At 36.1% G+C, this 15,857-nt stretch overlaps 1 protein-coding gene across 16 annotated transcripts in view; it reads right to left on the bottom strand.

The window, feature by feature from the left end:
* TNS3 (tensin 3) overlaps positions 1-15,857 on the bottom strand; it is a 304,187-nt gene that overhangs the window by 113,266 nt on the left and 175,064 nt on the right. For 15 of the 16 annotated variants that reach the window (XM_085302207.1, XM_085302209.1, XM_085302203.1 and 12 more), the window contains 5 exons: positions 11,871-11,923; positions 10,910-11,081; positions 4,979-5,029; positions 3,541-3,663; positions 889-953 (listed from right to left, as the gene is read on the bottom strand). In XM_085302207.1, the coding sequence (XP_085158333.1) occupies positions 889-953; positions 3,541-3,663; positions 4,979-5,029; positions 10,910-11,081; positions 11,871-11,923 (464 nt within the window). Of the gene's footprint in view, positions 1-888; positions 954-3,540; positions 3,664-4,978; positions 5,030-10,909; positions 11,082-11,870; positions 11,924-14,415; positions 14,520-15,857 lie in introns of all 16 variants that reach the window. The other variant, XM_085302214.1, reaches the window with a different exon arrangement.

The following is a 15,857-nucleotide window of genomic DNA, read 5'->3' as shown; positions in this document are numbered from 1 at the left end:
TTACTCCTTGAGGATAAATCTGTTTATATTCTTTCAACATATATTTGTACATATAATACTTAAGAGCTTAATCTACATTTATCTATCAGGTTTTATCAGAGTGAACATAAACTATTTTCTGAGAGCCCGGTTTCACTGAAACCATAGTCTTTACAGTGCCATTTTACACATACAAAAGTAAAAAAAAAATGAGATCAAAGGAAAAATATAGAATTTCACCACAGAAAAGTTCCATTCTTTTGACAGCATTTATCAAATTTCATGTTTATTGACACAAACTGTCAACTGTCATTTCATGATTTCAGCATTCTAAAAGAAACAGTAACCAAAAAAACAATTCAGGTTCGTATTCCTTGAACTATTTGGAGACTTGCTCCTGCATGATTAAGTCCAAGTAATGTCTTAAACTGCATTCTGCATTTTGATCAGTCTGGGAATCTCCTATGCAATATTAGTTCCAATTTCTAATAATTGTTTTCCTCAATCACTTTAGGAATAGTTTCTCATGATTTAAGAACGATATAAGTTATAGAAACGGATACTTTTGATGGTATAAAACAGCAGCAGTATACAAAAACAAGTTTTTTTGTGCATTTCTTCACTCATATAGATGACCTTTCAGATTATTTTCCCACAGAATCATAGAATAACTCAGGTTAGAAGAAAGCTCAGGATGTCAGCTAGTACATCCTCCTGTTCAAACAGGATCATGACAGAAGTCGTTAAAGTAGGTTGTTTTAATATATACTCCAAGGCCCTTGAGAAACCAAGCTGACAAACCTTAAGTGAGTAACTGAATAGCACTGCAGACCTCTTTTTCTGATTTTTGGCTCTTGATTGTAAAAACAAACAACACACGGTTACTTCTTTCCACTACTCATACGTTACCTTGCAGAAACATTGGTGAAGTGCATATACGAYGATATGACTACGCCTATCCTTCCTTTTCCTCCCTGTATAAGCAAAAAGGAAAGGATAACTTATTTCAGCTATATTGCACATCATTGGGTATTATTTTATATAAAATCCATAGTAAACAAAATCTTAGACTTGAAGAGCCAGAGCCTCTTCTTTGTCAAGCATCTCCTATGTTGTTGGAAAGGTGGTAATGACGGACAGCAGCTTGTCTCTTCACTGCAAGCTGGCTGACAAGTGACAGAAAAAGCTCCAACTGGGGATTTCTACAGACAAGTCGGTCAGCTCCTACCGATGGAGAGGAAAGCTTGCACAAATGGATTCCAGCTCACTCAGTAAAGCTCGTATCTAGCTCTTCTGCAATGATGAGCTTCTCCCATCACGTAATTTGTATTAACCCTGCTCCTCTATGTTGAGAGGTCTCGAACACAGAGGAAAATGTGTTTTATGAGAAAGACTGAAGAGACAACTTTCCTATATCATACTGAATCTTTTTAATATCAAAGTTTAAATTCCTTGCATTTGTTTCAAAATGTCACCCAGCTCACAACTTCCCAACTCTTCATTCGCATTCAAGAGTAGCATCAAGTAAATACAATATGACTAGTCATATTATTATTGTTAATATGTTTTCTTATTATTTCTCCTGAACTTAAGATTCAGTAAGTTTAACATATTTAAACTTTTTCATATTTAATTTAAATCTATGAATCTATAGCTTTGTTTTCTTTCACCTTTTAATTATTTGTAAATAGAACACTTTTTATATATTTGGTATCTTTTCATACGAAAACAAAGTTATAAATTAAAAGAAAAAATCTGTAATGGTAGCAGGAACATTCTATAAGCTGTTTTAATTTAGTATTAATCTTTCTAGAAATCATTATTCAAGACAAGTCTAGACAATGTTGCAATTTCTGGCATGATGTGCTACAAAGTATGGATTTTGGAAAGCATATGATTTCTGACAGGTTTTGGCTTTTTTTTTTTTTTTTTCTTTTTAATATAAAAAAAGCTTTCCCTCCCCTAGCACCTGCAATTTAAAACAACTATCACTTTTTTTCCTATGGAGCATTTCAAAAATGTTTCAATATTTGATTAAATAGTTTACATGCATAAATTTTATAAAAATTACTGAGTGGTAATTCTCACTGGTTTCAAGAGGCTTTCAGATTCTCAGCTGAGACAGAATAGCTACATCAATCCTCCTAGTTGGAAATTTTCAAATCATTACCAAAAGGAATTAAGCAACAATTATACGTTACTAATTTGTACGTAAAATGCCAAATAACATATTTCCTTTTTTTTTTTTTTTTTTAACTGAAAATACAGTTACGACCAAAAAAAAGCATTATGTTCTCTGCACTGTGTCATTTCTTTCATGCATTTTCGTGCTGTTGTGTTACCATGTATTCACCATTCTCCTGGCTGCAGTCCTGTAGCTAACAAGAAATCAATGGTGTTTCATACAGTCATGGCATTCTGCCTGCAAGCTATGAATTACAGGGGACTATTCAACTTGAATTTATGAGAAGATTGGATCTCACATCAGCGTTATTCAGTTTAAAATAAAATCTGCCAGTGATATAAAGTCAGATTTGCCTGAAGTGTCCCCCTAGCACAGCTGCCAACTCTGTTCTGAATTCATATTATTTCTCTTTATTAACATTTCTTTTTATTTCTCTTCACTGAGCAAGCATAGAGAAGGTGAAACCTTGCACAACAAAAACAGCACTACTGTAGGGCATGGCAATTACACAAGCAGTCAGAACCTGTCTGAGCCCAGGAGGATTTAATACCCTCACTTCTTATTCACTACAACCATACTCCAGTCTAAAGGGATTACCTATTAGCCAGTGCAGTCACTCTGCTACTATATTTAATAGTCTGGGCCACATTTTCCAATATGGAAACTTAAAAAAGGTCCAGAAAAAGGTATTCAGTTTTGCCAGAAACTGCCTGAACACCTACTTTTGCACAATAAAATACCTTTATCTATCTGTGAACAGGACTCAACTGACTGAAGTAAAGCCTCTGAGGTGTTGCTCCCTTATACAGCAACAAAATCAGTAAATGCCATAGAACATGAAAGGCTTTTAAGGAGTTTGAGATTGAACTGGAAAACCTCAAGCCTCTAAATACACTCACAGATGTAGCACTGACCTTTAAAGGAAGTGAACTAACATCACTGCATGCTATGCCCAGAGTACAAGCGAGAATCTTAGTTAACTAAATCGTAAAGAGATATAGATAACATAAGCATGCAAGGTCAGTGGATTTAAGCCTTTATAACACTGGTTGTTCAATTTGTTGTTATTATACGCCTACTTAACAGTAACAATATTTAACACTACCAAAAACAGTAACACTGAAGGATTTAAATCCTTTGTGATCACTAAAATATTCAATAAAATAGCATATGGGTCAATGTTAATTGTATTATTAGTATTTTCCTCAGGCATTGTATATTCCTGTAAAGCTRCTGCTATAAATGTTGAGGATTTGCCACATAGTTTCCAACATTAAAAAACACACACTTTTTTCAATATGAGTAAGAATAAAGGACAAGGTTTTTRAATATGAATTCAGACAGATAGGCAATGAGTATATACAAAGCTCACTTACTCTGCAATGGATCACCACCACATGTTGGGGATCGCTGTTCAGCCATGACTCCATAGCCTTGCAGATAGTGCACACCTTATCGAGAGGTGGAGCATGAAGATCAGGCCAACCCACATCCATAATCTGCAATGGAACAGATGACATTCACAAGAAATATCCTGTAATACTACGTATTCCAATTCTAGATTCACACATTATGATGGTGAAGAGCTTCCTCACTTTTTCCAACCCAAGAGAACCATGTCACAATTACATCACTTTCTAGTGCCACAACGTAAGCAAAATATCTTAGCAGGTCTTTTGGTGGGGGACAGGGCTGTTCTGGGCAGCTTTCCCCCCTCCCCCCCAATATTTTCAAGTAATTTTGTCAAAAAAAATAAAAAAGAAAAAAAAGATTTGTCACATAAATTTTCTGAAGATCTTGATTTCTGAATTTTTTTTTATAGTTTCAGATAATTGCAAAAACGTATTAAAATATTTAGAATGTCAAAAGTGCAAAGAACTTTGGCTGAGTTGGTCCAATTTTGTGATAGTTTTTAATTATTTTGTGATTTTTCTTCTTCATAGGCAATGGATTTGACATATCAAAATTTTGTTCATAGTTCTTATTCACCTTTAGTCGCTTTGTAATACTGTTTGTTCAACCTATTATACGCCTACTTAACATTAACAATATTTAACACTACCAAAAACAGTAAAAATGAATGTTTTAAATCCCTTCTGATCAACAAAATATTCAAGAATAGCCTATGAGTCAATGTTATTATTAATAACATATCACATTATTAATATTTTCTCAGGCATCGTATATCTTTGTAAAGTTACTGCTATAAATAAGCATCTGTGCTATTCTGACCTAATAATGGTTGATGAAGACTACCTGCATTTCATTTTTTAAACAACAAACATAACCAGGGGAGAGGAGAAAAGCCTTGAGAAAGAACAAAAGATGAAAGACCTCAAAAGCCGGATCCCTTCATTAAGTCTCTATTGTGCAGAGAAGTAGCTGTGAAAGGTTAATACAAAAAGCAAAGTTTATATTTGAACGGAGTTCTCTAGTTTCAGCCATCAGACTGTACATCACAATCTAGGACGCTTAATATTCCATGGGTGCACAATGAAATTTCACTTGCAGTAAAATTGACTTCACTCAGTAGGAATTTTTTCAGCAGCCTCAGTAGGTTTTCCTTCTTGTYGAGTGTGCAAAACTGAAGAAAACAATCGAAGTAGCTTTGTAAAGCATAGCTTAACAGACACAAAGCAGAACTTAGGAAAAAAAAAAAACTAAAAGGGATGCACATGTGTGGTTTTCTAATGTCTTCCAAAATTTGTTATCTTACTCTGTGCATCAAGGCTTGTATAGCTTCAGGGCTTATCAGGCCATTTAAGTTGCCTTTAATGCTAGCAAGAGAGGTATGTCATGGAAGAGAACCAATACCTTTGGGTTAAGCTTGGCAAGGTCATATCTCTTTTCAGAAAGGTTTAACACCTGTTCAGAAAGAAAGAAAAAAAAATTAACCATTGAGGCTTCATAATTTATGCAGTAAATCACTGTATTTGAAAYACATGACAATTAGAAGAAGCGATAGTGGTAAGGCTTCAGGCTGCTGTATTACTGAGTCAAATTAACATTTAAAATCAGGTAATGCAAATAAATGTATTTTAGGTGCTTCCCATAATAAGTTGAGTAAKTACAAGATGAAATTAGAGATGAAATTAAATTGAAAAGGGACAATAAAATTCTGCTGCTTCTTTTTTCTCTGAGTTTTACTTTTGTCAAAGCTATACTGATACCTGGGCATTATGCAAAATCACTGTACTATGCAAGAAAAGTAAATAAATAYATAAATTCATCTATGAGGGTGGCACAGTCTTTATTTGAGTGCCTAGCAAAAAAATGTTGGTCTGYGAAAACTTCACAGGGAAGGTATGACATAGCTATTTAGCTGTAGGCTGGCCTTTGAGATGCTTCAACTCTTCTGYTAACCCACAGACAGTAAGCTATTACACAATTAGTGCTTCACAAGGAGATAGACTGATAAACAAATGTAAATAAAAATAAAGCAATGTATCTAAGTGTATTTGACTCCTTCATTAGGAAGTACTTCTAACTTCAATATTGATATTTCAGCTATTTTTGTTTGATACTAGAACAAAACGGAGCTACTGAACCAGATTCTCATTCATAATATGGCTATTTTACGTCACTCAGAGCTAACATAGATGATACCCATTATCATTTTAAAAGTTGCATTACACTGTCAGAATGGGATAAAAAAGTCATAAATAAGAGGGAAATTCATTATATATATAATATGTATATATATTATATATTACCACCTATGGACAACTTAACAACCCTATTCTAATGAGTACCATCCTATCTGGAACTAGCTAGCACTCTCATCAGCAGGCTCAGTAAAGAAGCCGAGATCCAAATAGGCCAAAGAAACAAAATCATTTTGCTTCTGGAAACTGGTGCCTGCTGCTTGCTGATGCGGTAGTTTGAAGCAGCGTAATGGGCAGTCGTCTGATGGAAAAAGCGAAAGCAGGAAACCATTATACCATCTACAGGAAAAACGGCAGGCTTTTGAAAAAGAAATTCACCCAGAGAAGGAAGAAGCACCAAAAATTAACACGGAAAACAGCTTGTGTTTTAAACTGTGTACCTGGAAATACACATGACCATAAAGGGTATACACCACTTTTGTTGAAYAGAAAAACATAAGCAGAAAGCTTAAAACATCCCTACATGATTAGGATATGGTCTTTATTCCAATACTGTTTGCATTTTAAAAAGAGATTGCAGAAGAGATAAACCATAACCAAAAATTTATGTTTGCATTGTCTTCTATGCTAGTTTGGATGGTGGAGTGTTCTATGTAAATGATTAAGAAAAAACTTACTTTTCTATCAGCTTCAATATTTACTATACAGCARTTTAGTGGAAAGCTGTGTTCCCAATACAGAATTCTTAATATTTGATTTTTAAAAAAATGTGTGTAAGAGAAATTACCTAAGAATTTCCCACAGGAAAAGTGCTATGGTAATTTGGTAAGAACTTTCATTCTTTATTCATCTTCTTGTATTCATACTTAAGACCAGTTTCTAAATTTTATGCGTGAGGATATGGCCCTGTTCATGGTAGATACTTGTCATGGCTGGATCAGATGCCAAACTCAAAGATGCCATGTCTCTACCAAGCTATGCAGTAGTAGAGATCAGATGGGGATACTACAGGAGTTCTGTCTGCTCAGAGTGGAGATCAGAAGCGAGAGGAACCAACATCTCACTTAAGGAAACAAAACAAAAGGTCACTGAAGTCTTTGAACAGAGGCATATACTATGAATAGATAGAAGTGGAAGATTAATTGCATTCCTTTTAGCTGCTGCTTGTATATCCAAGGCTCATCTACTTGCATTTTGTAGAGGAAGACAAGCATTAGCCTTTAATTTTACAAAACTTAGTGATTTAGTCCTAAATTTTAGGATCTCATTTAAAAAATAAAGATGAAATAATATAATCATCTTCTTGTTCATAATAGAAAGGAAGATACCTCTAGTCCCCCCAAAATGATTCAATCCTGACCCAGGAATAAGCTTTTACAAGGGAGGGAGGTAATATTAATTCGCTCACCCTGCTGAGCATTCACTAACACCTTAGAACAAAACTAAGAGACCTTTCAGATGGAAAAGGCCAGCAGATCTTTATGAAGGCACTGAAGACTGAGGCATTTGGCCTGCTCCTTAATCAAATGACCAGAAGCACAAAATCAGAGAACAAAACCAATCGGTGTTTGGCTGCAATTTGGGGAAGTGAGGGAGGTCCCGGTGGTCATACAAGACCAGGAACTGTCTGGGGACCATCTCACCAGCCTGCAGCCGAGAGAGCAGCCAGGCAATACTGTTCTCCCGGGGAAGGACCACGCTTGCTTTCTGGAGATCAGTGTTGAAGGCCTGGAGCTGAGTAAAGGTCAGGGGAAATGAAAGGTTTCTGTTATACAGGTAGTCCCAAATGTAACACAAGCTGAAATTACCAAATGGTTCCATCAAGTAAACAACAGCAGCACAGAAGTTGGACTCTATCATTTACATACTCAGGACTAAGCAAACACAGAGCATGGTTATGTTACTCCATCCAGTAGCAAACACGTGTATGTCAAAATTGTAATGTAATGACCGAGATGTTTTTATAAATGGTGGTAGTGGGCTTGGGGTCTGTTTTGCTTTTTAAAAAAAGCACAGACCATGAATTTAGCCAATAGTATTTGCAGGCAGACTCCAAGCACCTTTGACACAAATGAGTTATTGCTCACCAGCTGCTCTGTACATTCCCATGTTTGTGCCTGTCTAACAGGAGTGAGTKAATTTACAGTAGTTTACTCTTCGAAGTACTCTGTTACCTTTCACTTACTATAGATACCAAAAACATAACCAGAGTTCACCAATATACCCGTAACATACATAACTTGTTCATTTATCATTGCTCTAAATCCCTATCAAGGGAACTGCTTTGACAGCCATAAATAATAAACACTGAAATAAAACCTGTTAGAGACAGTGAAAAAAGTATGCGCATTCATGTATTTTAAACACCAAAGTGGTCTCTTTCAGAAAATAAGCACAAAATCTGAAAAATAAACTGATGAGCTGATAATGACCTTTTAAAAAAGAGCTCAAAATATCTGAACAATTGAGCACTACTTTTCTCCTACAAGTGTAATGCATARCAGACTTTTAAGTCAATATTACAGGACAAATACATTACTGAAGTTATCCAGAACATTAACAAAATGGTGAATTTATTTATGCAAAATTCAATCCTTCACACTTTTCTCCTTTTTGAAGAATTTTTGCACTACGTGTATTTTGCAAGTAATTGTGAAAAACAGCATGTTTCAAGTCCAACCTATGAATCTTTCCTTGCAATAAAATATGCATTCCTCTGTACCTGACAGATAATTTTACTACATAGGGAATAAAAGGATGATTCATTCTATCCTTTAATTCTCCTTACTTTGAAGGGTTTGGGTTTTCAAGTAAGTATTTGTTGCAGAAAGGATCTGTCGATGAAAACACATTGCATGAAAGCAGACATATCAATGCGCTACTGTTTCTTGGTCACTTTAAAGATTTTTTTTTTTTAAATAATGCTATCATGGAATACTTTATCTCTCTCATTTCTTTCTTTTCTCCGTCCAATATAAAGAGTTTTAATTCATGATTAATTTAAAACAATAAAAATTAAGAACATATATGTATATGCTGTTTCTGACATACAAGTCAGCGTTTTACAAAAGACAATTTCTAAAGACTATGAGCATTTAAAGAATAGGTCTTTTACAACTCTGCATGAATATGGGTATAAGATTTTTGACCAGTGTGATCCATGCTGAGTTTTTCAATATAACATGACTTCCCTCTGCTGACCAAGGCCACACACATACAAACACAACAACAACAAAAAAATGAAAATGCTACACAGACACTATAAAAATTCAATTTTGAAAATGCTTACTGTTGAAGAAAACTCTGATTTCTTCTGAGAACTTAATCCTTTTATTTAAAAAGTATTTTTTCTCTCTCTTAGGATAATAAAGCAGAACAAAGATTAGTTTAAGATACGGAGGAGTTTCCATCATTCCATAAATGATTCTGGTCTCAGACTGTCAAAGTATAATTCTCTACTGTTACAGAAAATGAGATATTTCTGGGGTATTTTTATTCATACTCTTTGCAATTTACTGTGACTGAAAGAGGCAACAATGTGCTCATCTAATTCCTTGGATGTTTCATTCTCCTCCTCTGTCCTTGCTGTAGCGACAACATTTTAACACATACATAAATCAAGAGGGAGAATAACTAGCTACAAAACAGCAAATGCTGGTTTCTACACATCTTCTGTCAGCCCTGATCCAATAAAAAAGTAAAAGTGTTCCCATCAATTTAAATAGAATTGCTTGCTTCTTCTTCCTTTTTTTTGTTTTTTTTTTGTTGTTGTTGTTGTTTTTGTTGTTGTTGTTGTTTTTTTTTTCATAAGTACCTCTGGGAACACACTGGAGGGGACTTTGAAACACGAGAAACAAAAGTTATAGCTTTAAAATGAGCTCTCCAGCTCTCCAGCTTAGCTGCAATTTGCCACAGAGAGTCAGGCATTCTTTGTAAATGGATTTCCAAAACACTGGTTAGAATAAAAATAAAATGCAAAACTGCAACATTGACTGACTGCGATCTCACTTAGAGGGAGGGCTGCTTCTCACCCTAAAAAAAAAAAAAAACTTACCATAAGCACATCAGATTTTTGCWACACAAAGAGGTACTTAATGAGGTTTAACTGGACTGAGTCTGAAAACTTATACAAATACCAAAATACTGCTGTCACATGAGAAAGGCTACTGACAGTAGGTGAATTTAAACCCATAAAGCTTTGCGTCTAGATCTCCTTCAAACTGTTACTATCTTGTGTTTTACAAGCTACAAATGTCCAATGGAACAGAAGCAGAGGGGAATAAGGGGGTGTTCTGAGGATGTAAGACAACATTACAAATACTACAACTGAATCTTTAGGATGTATGATGCATTTTTAACACCTCTGTGAGCAAAGGATAATATATTTTCATTTTTAGGTGGAATCATTCCAGAAACTAATTTCTGATATGAATCAAGTTTATGCTCCTGAAGCTGTAGATTTGATTTTAATACTTTACACATGTTGACCAAAAATGCACTTAGAAGCAATTAAGTAAATAAAATATTGGCCCAGGTTTTTATTCCCATTCAGAGAATAAGCTAAGCCATAGGGTTTAGAAGTATTAAGCAGAAGACAGCATAAGAAAATTACAGTTTGGATCATCATAAAAAAAATCTGCACATGAAACTCCAATTTGCTCATGATTTAATTTTCTTRAGAAAAATAAACAAGAAAAATGGATCTAAATCAATTCAATGAGAAAGAGCTGGACTAAACACCCAAACAGTAACCCTGCATATACAGTTTCATAAACAATGGCAGACAGTCAAGGTATGATGTGGTAGGAAAAAAAAATGTATTCTATTGTGTGGCATGTGGATCTTTCAAGAGCATATTTTGCTCAAAGAAAACAGTCCTTACAATTAATCTACGGCATTTGACTTTTGGCACTACCAAAATATAGACTACAGTGCCACCAACAGGAAAGTCCTTGTCTAATGGCATAAAAATGGCACAAAACACTACTGGAAATCTTGCTCTGCTGTACAAAGTTGTAAATATGATCAAGAGAGAAATTAGAGAAGTGATGTCTAATTTATAATGGCATACAGGTACCTACAAGTCATCCTCCTGCAGGAAAGAAGAGGATGCAGAACAAATGAATGATCTTGCACATACCAAGTAGTTATCCCCATGTTTGGATTTGAGCATTCGGGTTACATCTTGCAGATTGTGCAGGTACGTTTCCTCAGAACAGCTAGCAGGGAAGGATACAGCAATGATCCGCTCTGTGATGTATGTGAGGTCAAGCTCATAGCCTTCCTCCATAATGTGATCAAAGTCCGCACTTCTGTAAAGAAATTAGGTACGATAGCTCAGAGCAGAGAAGTAGAGAACACACACAGCACRTTAATGGTAAGGAACTGCAACTAGGACTCAAACAATGCAATCAGTCAGCATTGCAGCTCCCTATATTTTCTTTAAAGTTGCAATTTTTGAAATGCCCATAAAGCTCAAATTATTCAGTGTGGTAAGCAAATGGAGTTAGCCAAAAATCAGAGTTCTTCGAAATTACAGCAATAATGTAGAAAAGCAATAACATGAATATAAGTGACAAATACCAGTGCAAAAAATGTAGGATGTGCAATAACAAAGAACAGAAACCCATGGCTGCAGGAATCGATTCTTCTACGAAGCTTGCAAACGCTTTACAATCTGGTAGACTCACCAGCAGTCTCTTAAACATTGCAGATACACCATGCTGAAATCTGTCCCAAGTAAAACTGAGGTGAATCCAAAACTCCTCCTCAAACTCCAACAAACATCAGTGTAATGTCTCACAAGTCTCACAAGATAGTGACATATACAGTCTACTCAAATTCCAGCTTCAGGCTGAAGACTGAACCTGGCACCTTACCTCGTGTCCTTCCTGATAGAATAATCAGGAGACCAGAGTCATTAAGTTAAGCATAAGCTCTGCAAATATCCCTAGTTGTTTTCTCAGACAGGTGTTGTAAAATGGTCTTTGCATAACAGGACACGTCTTGCAGAAGACTGATCTTAGAAAAATCCAAAGCACAAATAGCAAAACCTAAAATCACCATAGCATTTTATGACAAAATATTTTAAAAATACTTACTGTGATACTTTGTCACAACAGAAAGATGAGCTTTTTGAAAAACTGCTGGAATTCTGAAACAAAAAAAGCAGACTGTCAACCCTGTAGCTTCCTTGCTGTGTTTTTTCCCCCTCTCCTTTTTAGTAAAATTCACCACAGTTTAAAGTATCATGATATAGAGAAGTATAATGACTGTGGCTTTAGGGATCATACCTACATGAAACTCTTCAAAAATGTTATTTTTCACTATTTCTCCACCTCCGTGCTCACTAGAGGGCTTCCAACCTTTCACCTGTCTTTGGAAATAAAGTTAAATATATTTTCATACTTTTGCTCTCCTTACAGTTCTCTATGGCCAAAAATAGGTAAAAGAGTCAATCATCAGARTTTGCGTTATACAGCTATGTATTCCATATTACATCCCTACTGTGGCAAACTATACCATTAGTGGGATAAGAGAGTATAATCTCCCTACGTTTTGCCAGGTTATGCTCAGCTCTTGATGGAGAGCATAAGTGGATTCTCTATGCCAGAGAAAAACTAGTTGTCCAACGCAGTTGAAGACTTTTGTGTTTTTCTCGGTAATTTTGCATTAAGATTAGAGAATACATCCAACAGATTTCTGAGGGGATAGAATCTGGATTTTGGCATAAACTTACAAAAGCAAGTCCTCTTAATAGGTCCACTTATATTGAAATATTTATTTATTCATGAAAGATGGTTTGTGAGTTTGAACAAAAAACCTGAACTGCAGTGATTTTGCCTTATGAGAATTTACCATGTGTCTTTAGTAGTCCCATGTGTTGAATAATAGTAATTAGGCATTAAAGAGCATCTTTGGGGATGCAACCTTCAGGATGGAAAGTCTCTCACCTAATTTAGGCGAGAGAATTGWGTTCAGAATGTGAGCACTAGTGCCACTGTCGCCTTAGCTCCCTTTGTACATAACGTAGAGAAACAGACGCATCTACATGGGACAGTATTCCTTCCAGACAAGCTTTTCTAAAAAGACAGCTATTRCAACATTACCATTAAATAAATGAAAAAAAAGATTCACTTTATACTGAGAGGCATCWTCTTAATACAGAAAATCAGAAGTATACTTTAATATCATGCATCAGTAACGCCATTAGAGAAAAGCTCTTTGTGCATCTTCCTGTTCCACATTTATGCTTATTGTACAGAAAAATGCATGCAAAAGTTCACAGAAAGGAAGGGTAATGGCTGGAACTCTGATAAATCCTATCTGTTTACATCAGCACATGACAAATACTCCTGAACTGAATAGGTCGTGCTGGAATGGAAGAGACCTTTAGGACATTTCATATAAGGACACTGTTTATCAAAAGCTGGGAAAAGCTAAGGTGCACACATGTCTCTTCCAAAAATTTCTAGAGATGAGCTGTTCTGGCAAATTTTAAGCTACCTTATCTGGTGGCATAAGATGTACCTCTTCTGTGTACTTGGTCTTARTTTCATTCAGTTGCTGTAAGGTACTAAATATCCCTCTCTATAACACAGGAAAAACAAAAAAGGAAGAAGCTTATTGCATTGCATACTATTTTCAGTTTAAAGTTTACCCTTTCTCAGGATTTTGAATGCTATAGGTAATACACGATGGATGCTACTACAATTAAACAACTAATAATCAAACCTGAGAACGAAGTTTTTTGTTGGGGTTCTGGGTGTGCAGGGTTTGTTTGTTTGCTTTTAATAACTAGAAAGGAGTAAGAGGAACATGCCTCTACCTCCTCTTGCTTGGTTTCTGTTGGTTACACAGATGTATTTGTTGCTTAAGGAGTACTTCTACCATTTTTCAAAAATTTTACTGTTAATCCTCCATTTAATCTGCATCAGTAGATACATGCAGATTTCAGGCTTCCTCTGCCAAGAAAAAAGGTGATAAAAGGATACCTTATTGAATATCATTACAAACCGAACAGTGCAAACCATTCACTCAGAAGGACAACCTGTTAATGATAGCAACTCTATTTAATTTTGCGTGCCATGTCATCCATTGAAATGCTCAGTAGTATACCTTTTAACACTCTATGTACCTAACTGGATTCCTGCCAATTTCCACAATTCAACAGCTGGTATCACTTAAAGCACAAATTTTCAGTACTATTTGGGAAAAAAAAATCTCTCTGAATATACTACAGTTTAAACCTTTATCTGATTGGTTGCTTCTTTAAAATATATTTTTAATGTACGTACATATGTATGGATGCATAAAATTTAAAAGGACTCTTATACTTCCAAAGTCTGGCTTGGGTATCAAGTTCTACTGCATGAACTCAATAGCTGCAACATTCTTTAGTCTTTTAATAGGGGTACATTTTTATACAAAGTAGAAACTTCTGGAGAACTCCCAAAATCAACTGAACAACACAAGTCTTCAAAAGGATACTTTGATTTAACATGTGAAACCTTCCATTGTCTACGTATGCTGCATTGTACAGCTAAATTTTACCTAACCATTCATAAGGTCAAGATCACCTTGTACATTATATACGAGACTGCAATCAGGCACTTGCTGACAAATGGTCAAACAGCCAAGACACACCTCTGTTTTTCTGTATGTCCTCCAAATTCTGGTCTTTTTCTCTTCCATGATTTAATCATCTGGTAAGGCCTCATCTGGAGTATTGTCCAGTTCTGGGCTCCTCACTACAAGAGAGGCATGAAGCTACTAGAGAGAGTCCAGCATAAGGCTACGAAGATGATCAGAGGGCTGGAACATCTGCCCTACGAGGAACGGCTGCGAGAGCTGGGCCTCTTCAGCTCAGGCTGAGGGGGGACCTTATCAATGTGGATAAGTATCTGAAGGGAGGGCGTCAAGGGAATGGGGACAAACGCTTTTCAGTTGTCCCATGTGACAGGACAAGAGGCAATGGGCAGAAATTGAAGCACAGGAAGTTCCGCCTGACCRTGAGGGGGAATTTCTTCACCATGAGAGTGACGGAGCACTGGACCAGGTTGCCCAGAGAGGTTGTGGAGTCTCCTTCTCTGGAGATCTTCAAGGCCMGCCTGGATGCAACCCTGTCTAACATGCTCCAGGTGACCCTGCTTGAGCAGGGTGGTTGGACTAGATGATCTCCAGAGGTCCCTTCCAACCTTACTGATTCTGCGATTCAGGCAGCCATGCATCCTCTCGCTTTCATTTTTTTCGTGTTTTGACTTCTTGTTTACTAACTACCAACAACTAAACCACTAACTTCTCCTCACAGCTCAAATACTTTTGTAGTTGCTTCATCACTGTTAATTGAAATCCAATTAAGAGATACATATGACCTTGAATGTATTTCACAGCCATGTACTACAGAGACAAAGCACTTACTGAAAAAGCTTTTAAAAGATTTGTAGAAACATGCAGCAATAATGCACATGATCCTACAACCTGACCTCAAACAGATGAGGAAGAAGTCAGAGTTTCCTCACAACAAGCAATCTGTAAACACGAGCCTGTCTCACTACGCTCCTGACCGAATTCAGTTTTAGCAGCCAATTAAAACAAAACTTGGAACTTAAATTAACCGCTTTTCTTTTTCCCATGTGTTGTCTTAGGGTAATTTCACTGATGAGAGGCATTTCTTCTTTAACCAGGACTAAGCCATACATATCTACCAGCAGAGTATGACTTTCACCAAGCACAGGATTCAAAGAAACACAGTAGACCATCCAGAAAGGTAAAACCATCTCGTTCCACGTATCAAAACAGTTACCTGCCTTGCTACACACATGACAGATATATGGGAAAACATTTTGCTTATTCTTTAAGAAAGAAAGGTTGACCAGCATCTCCCAGGATGGACAATTTCATAGAAAAACTTGCATAAACTAGACCTGATTTTGATTGTTTGTCACCAAAGGTAGTGGAGAAGAGAAAGAAAAGTAATGGTTCAAAATGAGATGTTTAATCAAACACGTCTGAAAATTCAGCAGCAAGTAATAACTAAGATAGGCCCAGTGGGAACAGTGCTTGATTTGTTGCTAATTAACACAGAC

The sequence above is a fragment of the Rhea americana genome, unplaced genomic scaffold (genome assembly GCF_003343005.1).
Source record: "Rhea americana isolate MKP2758 unplaced genomic scaffold, rheAme1 scaffold_189, whole genome shotgun sequence".
Taxonomy (NCBI): Eukaryota; Metazoa; Chordata; class Aves; order Rheiformes; family Rheidae; genus Rhea; species Rhea americana.
Note: the sequence above shows the minus strand (reverse complement) of the source record. Positions and strands in the feature narration are given on the sequence as shown.